General features: G+C 35.3%; 2 protein-coding genes across 2 annotated transcripts; one reads left to right on the top strand and one right to left on the bottom strand.

The window, feature by feature from the left end:
• Positions 1-79: 79 nt before the first annotated feature.
• On the bottom strand, positions 80-4,408 carry RpL13 (ribosomal protein L13). Its single transcript, XM_034977199.2, has 5 exons — positions 4,315-4,408; positions 3,911-4,175; positions 2,294-2,443; positions 1,828-1,980; positions 80-225 (listed from the first exon to the last, which is right to left on the bottom strand). The coding sequence occupies exons 2-5, from the start codon at positions 4,151-4,153 to the stop codon at positions 109-111; spliced, it is 663 nt and encodes a 220-aa protein (XP_034833090.1). The 5' UTR covers positions 4,154-4,175; positions 4,315-4,408; the 3' UTR covers positions 80-108.
• A 1,128-nt stretch (positions 4,409-5,536) lies between these two features.
• On the top strand, positions 5,537-7,153 carry Nmt (N-myristoyl transferase). The gene has a single exon (XM_069503744.1). The coding sequence runs from the start codon at positions 5,606-5,608 to the stop codon at positions 7,016-7,018; it is 1,413 nt and encodes a 470-aa protein (XP_069359845.1). The 5' UTR covers positions 5,537-5,605; the 3' UTR covers positions 7,019-7,153.
• Positions 7,154-7,366: the final 213 nt, after the last annotated feature.

The raw sequence follows: 7,366 nt of genomic DNA, 5'->3' as shown, positions 1-7,366 counted from the left end.
CGTGTGTGGTGGTCTTGGGAAGGTCCAGCAGTCAACGCAAACAGGCTGATTGATTTATTGAATGGAAAAAAACTCCAGATTAAATTTAGACAAATTTATTGGTCTTTATCACTTCTTAGTTTTAGGTTCCTTGGCTGTTGGTGCTTTAGTGACATCATCAGGGTTCTCTGCAGCATCCTTCAACCTCTTGGCTCTGATGCCAACAAGTTTCGCGATTGAGCGTGCCTGTAACAATTATAAATTACATATTATAATACATACAGGACATCTTTCAGGGTTTCGGTTTCAGAGTTTACGAATCTTTTCAAAAGTGGTCGCAAATTACCTATACATAATGGGTTTTTGTTATAATTTGATTACCAATAAATACCCTAAAGAATGTGTGTACCATACATGTGAGATTGAAGACATGCCTAATGCAGTTTACACATATTAAGTTATCAAGTAGGTAATTAACTAAATTTTAAGCGACATGACATAATGAATGTAAACACGTTGAAAAGAATTTTGTCTATTTTCCGGTTGTCTTCTAAATATATAAAAGAGAAATACCACTCACTCACTGACTGACTAATCACGAAATCTCAGAAACTATAAAGCCTACAAAATTGAAATTTGGAAGGTAGGTTCTTTCTAGGATGTAGGTGTCAGCTAAGAAACGGTTTTGAAAAATTCCCCCCCTAAGGGTGTGAAAGGGGGGGTCGAAGGTTGTATGAAAGTCCTATGTTTTTGGAGTTAGAGACGTGAAAATCGACATTTAGGTTATTAGCTTTAAATAATAAAAATCTGTTTAAGTCAATTTGGGAAATTCCCCCCTTAAGGGTAGTAAAATAGGGGGGAGAAGTTTTTACAGAAAAGTTTTAACTATTGTTATTTTTACTAAGGTAGGTTCTTTCTAGGGGATAGGTATCAGATAAGAAAGGATCTAACTAAATTCCCCCCCTAAGGGAGTAAAATGGGGGTGGAAGGGTTATATGAAAATCCTATGTTTTTGAAGTTAGAGATATGAAAATTGGTATTTAGGTATTATGGGTTCCGTGTCTTAAGGTGAGACTGAGTGAGTAGGTAAGTGAGCTTTACTAAATTACTTTTCTGGATGCGTGAAAACGCTTACTTAAAATAAAGTTAATTATTTGACTACTTAATACGTGTAAATTAGGCTTTACGGTCAAAAAGTTTACTATGTACTATATGTATACCTAGTATCACTGAAGCAATACTTCACAAAAGACAAAACTAAGCATTTTCATTTTACATCACAAAAAATTAACGCGCTTACTCTATACTTACCCATCCATAATTTTAAATACATATCAAAAATTGCGTGACCGGCAGGAATCGAACCTGCATCTTCTGGGTTCGCGCCCGATGCCTTGACCATTCGGCCACGGTCTCGCTTACTGCCAGTGACGAAATTGGTGATATGTATGTTAACTCAGTACTGAAGCGACTGTTTTTGATATGTATTTAAAATTATTTAGTAATTTCCTTGAAGTGTAGGTAAACACAAAAAAATTATAATAAATATAACCCATCCATATTCCATACTAATATTATAAACACGAAAGTGGCCTCACAGTTCAACAGCTGAAGGGATCTTTTTGAAATCTAGCCGCCAAGCTCATTTGACATTTATTTTTAATCTATTGAAGTTTTTCTTCGAAAAATTATTTTAGTATCACTCAATGAAGCAGCAATGTAGAACCAACCAATGTCAAATGTGGTCAGTGGTTTTCATTTAGTGTTAGACACTGAGTTAGCGAATCACCCCGCTGGAGACACATTTGGTGCAAGTCAATAGAAATAGAAATAGAAATAATATTTTACCCCTCTGAGGTACTGGTAAGCTTTGAAGTCTTTTTCTTCATCAGTGATAACACGTGCAACAGATTTAGGTGCCGGTTGTTGTACAGGCATCAGGGGACCTCGGAGCTGTGTGGCAACTTTACGCTCCTCCTCTGTAGCTTCACCCTTCAGCACCTGTAATACAACATTAAATTACCTAGAATATGAATAGTAAATAAATAATTCAGAATTTAGGGTGACTCTGACTAGACTTAAGACAGCAGCATCTCTCGCAATACTGACTTAGCTTAGACTTAAGACAGCAGCATCTCTCACAAAAATCTATCTCGTTCTAATTCAATCTTAAGTCTGAGCAAAGTCAAAGTGCGCTCTATAGATCTCAGCTTTAGACAGGCCCAACAGTGCACAATATTATTATTGATCTGTCAATTTACTACCAAGTTTTTATATCACAGTGAGCAACATAACAACAATGGTGATAAGTTACCTTCTTGCCCTTAGGGAACAGGATGAGACGGGCACGATATTCTTTCAATCTCTGGACATTTGTCTGCAATGACTCTACAGACTTGTTACGTCTCCTTGGATCAACAGATATTCCAATTGTCCTTGCAAAAGCAGGGTTTAAGCCTGCAGCCTGAAATACAGAACTATATATTAACACTAGATAAGAATTTAAGGCCCAAACTGCAGTTTAGGCCTCAAATTCTTATCTAGTAAATCCTAGGATTACTAATAAATAAATAATAAATTACAATTTTGATTTGTAATCCAAATTGTAATTTATTATTTATTTATAACTAGATGACAGTGACTTCTTCCATTTGATTTAGGTCCTTAAAAATTCTGTGGACTCCCTCTTATGGACTTATTTCCCAGGATAAATAGGTATGTGTTTGAGGGTGATTCAGGGTATAAGCTATCTCCATTCCAAATTTCAGTCAAATTGGATTTGTCATAGAACAAGTAACAAAATATCCAAACTTTCATATTTAAAATATTAGTAATACATGATTACTAACACTCAATATAGTCATGCTATCAGCTATAATATTGAATATTAATACCTACAGCAGTAATGATATAATGGGATACAGTATCAGTACCCTTATTATAAATGCGAAAGTGTTTGTTTGTTGGTTTGTCCTTCAATCACGTCGCAACGGTGCAACGGATCGACGTAATTTTTTGCATGGGTATAGATAAATACCTGGAGAGTGACATAGGCTACTTTTTATCCCAGAAAATCAAAGAGCTCCCACGGGATTTTAAAAATCTAATTCCACGAGGACGAAGTCGCGGGCTTCAGCTAGTTTCGATATAAAGCAAAATATGGTCTAAAAAAACAGCCTAGCCTAGCCCAGCCCAGTTACAACTTGTTTTACCTCAAACCTGAAAATTTATTGATTCACCAAAACCAAAATTTTGCTTCCACAGTGTAGCCGTGGAATTTGGCCACCTTTTCACAATTGATATAAAAGATCTTTATTCTTAATAAACAATTAAAGCTTTTAGACTATAAACACATAAACAAATCACAAATATCCATTTTTTTAAAGTGTTATCTGTCAGTATTTTCTTGAAACTAAGGTAGACCGATTTTAACAGAACTGGCAGACTAGGTTTTAACTTAGAAAACCAAGGTGTTCCTAGTTACGAGATATTTAAAAACTTAAAATAAGATTTTTTTTTATTATTCAGATACAAGTTAGTCCTTGACTGCAATCTCACCTGATGGTAAGTGACGATTTAGTCTAAGGTGGGAGCGGGCTTACCTGGAAGGAGTATGGCAGTTTTTAACTAACCCATACACCTTTGGTTTCTACACGGCATCGTACCGGAACGCTAAATCGCTTGGCGGTACGGCTTTGCCGGTAGGATGGTAACTAGCCACGGCCGAGGCCTCCCACCAGACCAGACCAGAAATTTAGAAATAGTAAAATTCCACATCCCTGCCAGGAATCGAACCCGGGACCTCCCACTAATAAGACCACAGCGCTTACCACTGCGCCAGGGAGGTCGTCGAAGGTAGAGGTAAGAAGTAATTGGCAAATGCTAAAACTGTGGAGTTTTACTTGTATATATGAGTAACACAAAATTTTACCCTGATTTCCCTAAGGGTAAAACCGCGCCCAGCGCGAACTTTTGTGTGGTAACGGACAGTGGGACAACGAACAACCGGCCGAAGAGGTCCAGCAACAGGACGAGGTGCAATTGCTTTAGCTTTCTTGATTCGGTTTTGCCTTCTGCGATGTTTCCTTGCTGGTTGATTAAACCATGTCTTCACAAATCTTTGCCAATCCTTATGAAAATGACCATTTGGAATCATATTATTTCCCTTCCCCATGATTGAAATAACCCCACTTCACCTAAAATAAATTAGCGAGTATTAGATAAAATTTTACTTCTCACTTATAGCACAAATCACGTTACAATTACACAAAATAATAACTATTAATAATGTACAGTGATATTCTAATAATTTTTGGATTATCAAAAATAACTAACCACAGGGTTAAATGAACAAATCAAAAAGAAATTAGTTTCTAGGCTATTGTTCTGTGGCGGGTGGGCAATCTCTTTCCTTATCTGACTCTGTGTGGAGTCAAAGAGCATAGAGAATATTATTATCTCAGAATAAATCGTAGATAGAATAATAGGTAGATTTAAGTTCTGTGTAACCGCGTATGAGATAGCGATAGCACGACGTAACGATGAATAACATGACTATTATTACCATTGTTTAGAAGTCAATATTTGTATTAACCGATCAACAATATTTGTATTAAACTCATGAGAAATACAATTACGCCACAAATTCTCAAAGTTTGTTTTGCAACTTCTTGTATGTATTCTTGAAAAAAACCAGTTATACGATAAGGGACAAAAAATAGGTTAGCTGCGTCTCTGTTTATCACATTTGTAACTTTAACTGTGCTCTCTTTTTAGTGTGAATGAGAAAGCAAACGTTCCTTCATCTACCTTTATTACCTACTCTATCTACGGAATAAATATAAATACCTTTAGAAGTAGCCCTAATGTGACTTACTGTTAGAGCGAGATAGCTAAATGCATTTAAGCCGTAGATGGAGTAAAAAATCTAGACAACAGAATGTTTGCTTTCTCATTCGCACTAAAAAGAGAGCACAGATAAAGTTACTAATGTGATAAACAGAGACGCAGCTAACCTATTTTTTGTCCCTTATCGTGTAACTGGTTTTTTTAACAATACATACAAGAAGTTGCAAAACAAACTTTGAGAATTCGTGGCGTAATTGTATTTCTCATGAGTTATTTACTTGTTTTCACATAAAAAACGTTTAATACAAATATTGTTAATCGGTTAATACAAATATTGACTACTAAACAATGGTAATAATTGTCGTGTTATTCATCGTTACGTCGTGCTATCGCTATCTCATACGCGGTTACACAGTACTTCAATCTACCTTTATAATAATATGGGTACAATTTGCCTGAAATAAATAACATTATTATTATTATTTATTACTCCATCTACGTTTCAGGTATGTACGCGTCAGACAAGTCTCTTGATACTGGCTGAGGTGGCATGACCTGAGCATTATCATATTAATCTAGGGTACCTGAGCTTTTATCCTGAGCATATTAATCTATGGTAGTGATCACATGCTCTTTGAATAGGCTCAAAAGGGCTAGAACCCAGAGCCGTAAAATAAAAAAAAGCTCTTCTTTTTTAATCTGTGGTGAATGGTGATTTGTCAAAATATTGGATTAGCCCGATTCGCTTCACCTGGAATTTTAAATAATTTTCAATAAAATGGAAGAAAATAAGACTTTCCAATCTAGTGAATATCAAAAGTCCAACGAAGATAAAAACTCTAAAAAGAAAAACAAAAACAAAAAAAAGCGTAGTGGCGGTGATGGAGATAATCAAAGTTCGGTTACTTCAGATGCATTAACGCTGCCTAATTCTGGTGATATTCATCAGAATATTTCTCTTAAAGATCTTAAAATGGCAATGGAAGTACTTAATCTGCAGCAAAAGCCAGCAAAAACGACGGAAGAAGCTTTACACAAATCGTATCAGTTTTGGTCCACTCAACCTGTTCCAAAAATGTATGAGAAAATAATTACCAACGAACCTATTGAACCGCCAAAGACCCCTGAAGAAATAAGATCAGAACCTTATACATTGCCTGATGGCTTTCAGTGGGATACTTTAAATTTAAATGAACCACTTGTACTGAAAGAATTGTATACATTGCTTAATGAAAATTATGTTGAAGATGATGATTGTATGTTCCGTTTTGATTATCAAACCGATTTCTTGAAGTGGGCACTTCAGCCTCCAGGTTGGAGGATGGAGTGGCATTGTGGAGTGCGTGTAGTTAAATCTGGTAGGCTAGTAGGTTTTATATCTGCTATTCCTGCCACATTGAGAATTTATGACCATACTCAGACTGTAGTAGAAATAAACTTTTTATGTGTTCATAAGAAACTGCGTGCTAAGCGTGTTGCTCCTGTGCTGATAAGGGAAATAACAAGAAGAGTTAATTTAACGGGTATTTTCCAAGGTGTTTATACAGCAGGAATAGTCTTGCCTAAACCAATTGCAACTTGTCGTTACTGGCACAGATCTTTGAATCCTAAAAAGTTGATTGATATCAAATTTAGCCATCTCTCTAGAAACATGACAATGCAGCGAACACTCAAGCTTTTTAAACTTCCTGACTTACCAAAGACACCAGGATTTCGCAAAATGGAAGCTAAAGACTCAGACAAAGTTGTGAAACTTTTGAATGACTATTTACTAAAATTTGATTTGGTACCAATATTCTCGGAAGATGATTTTAAACATTGGTTTGTTGCACAGGTGGGAATTATTGACAGTTTCGTGGTGGAAGCATCTGATGGCTCTATTACTGATTTTGTTAGTTACTATACTCTTCCGTCCACTGTAGTTTATCATCCTGTACATAAAACCTTAAAAGCTGCTTATTCATTTTATAATGTTTCTACTAAAACACCATGGGTTGACTTAATGCTTGATGCATTGATTACTGCAAGAAATTCCGGGTTTGATGTGTTTAATGCTCTGGATCTTATGGATAACAAAGAATTTTTAGAACCTCTTAAATTTGGTATAGGTGATGGTAATTTGCAGTACTATTTGTACAATTGGAGATGTCCTAGCATAGCACCCAACAAAATTGGTTTAGTTCTTCAGTAAAAATGTGATATAAAAATTATTTTCTGACTTGGCTCCATACTATTATTGGTATTTTTCACATGTAATGGTTCATTATTTGAAAATATAATGTTAGTATTAAAAAGGTCTAATAAATTATATATTATCCTAAAAACTTGTCTGAATTTTATTTTCATTCACTCACATTTTATATTTAAAGGTTTATCTTAATATACAAACTTAATAACTATATAGTATGGCTCGTTAGCTCAAAAATAATCGTTATTCGGTCCCATCCGAAAGAATGAAACTTGGCATTCATGTAGCTTTTACATAACATATACTTTTATGTAGATGTGGAAGCATGTGGAGAAATTATTTCCCTCCTTT

Source organism: Maniola hyperantus, chromosome 2 (assembly GCF_902806685.2).
Source record: "Maniola hyperantus chromosome 2, iAphHyp1.2, whole genome shotgun sequence".
Lineage (NCBI taxonomy): Eukaryota > Metazoa > Arthropoda > Insecta > Lepidoptera > Nymphalidae > Maniola > Maniola hyperantus.
Note: the sequence above shows the minus strand (reverse complement) of the source record. Positions and strands in the feature narration are given on the sequence as shown.

Excerpts from the sequence above, each read along its gene's own strand:
- RpL13 (XM_034977199.2), bottom strand. The coding sequence starts at position 4,153 with ATGGGGAAGGGAAATAATATGATTCCAAATGGTCATTTTCATAAGGAT. Across the intron at positions 2,444-3,910 it reads TTACCCTTAGGGAAATCAGG|GCTGCAGGCTTAAACCCTGC; the intron begins GTAAAATTTTGT and ends TCTGTATTTCAG. Across the intron at positions 1,981-2,293 it reads TGTTCCCTAAGGGCAAGAAG|GTGCTGAAGGGTGAAGCTAC; the intron begins GTAACTTATCAC and ends GTTGTATTACAG.
- Nmt (XM_069503744.1), top strand. The coding sequence starts at position 5,606 with ATGGAAGAAAATAAGACTTTCCAATCTAGTGAATATCAAAAGTCCAAC.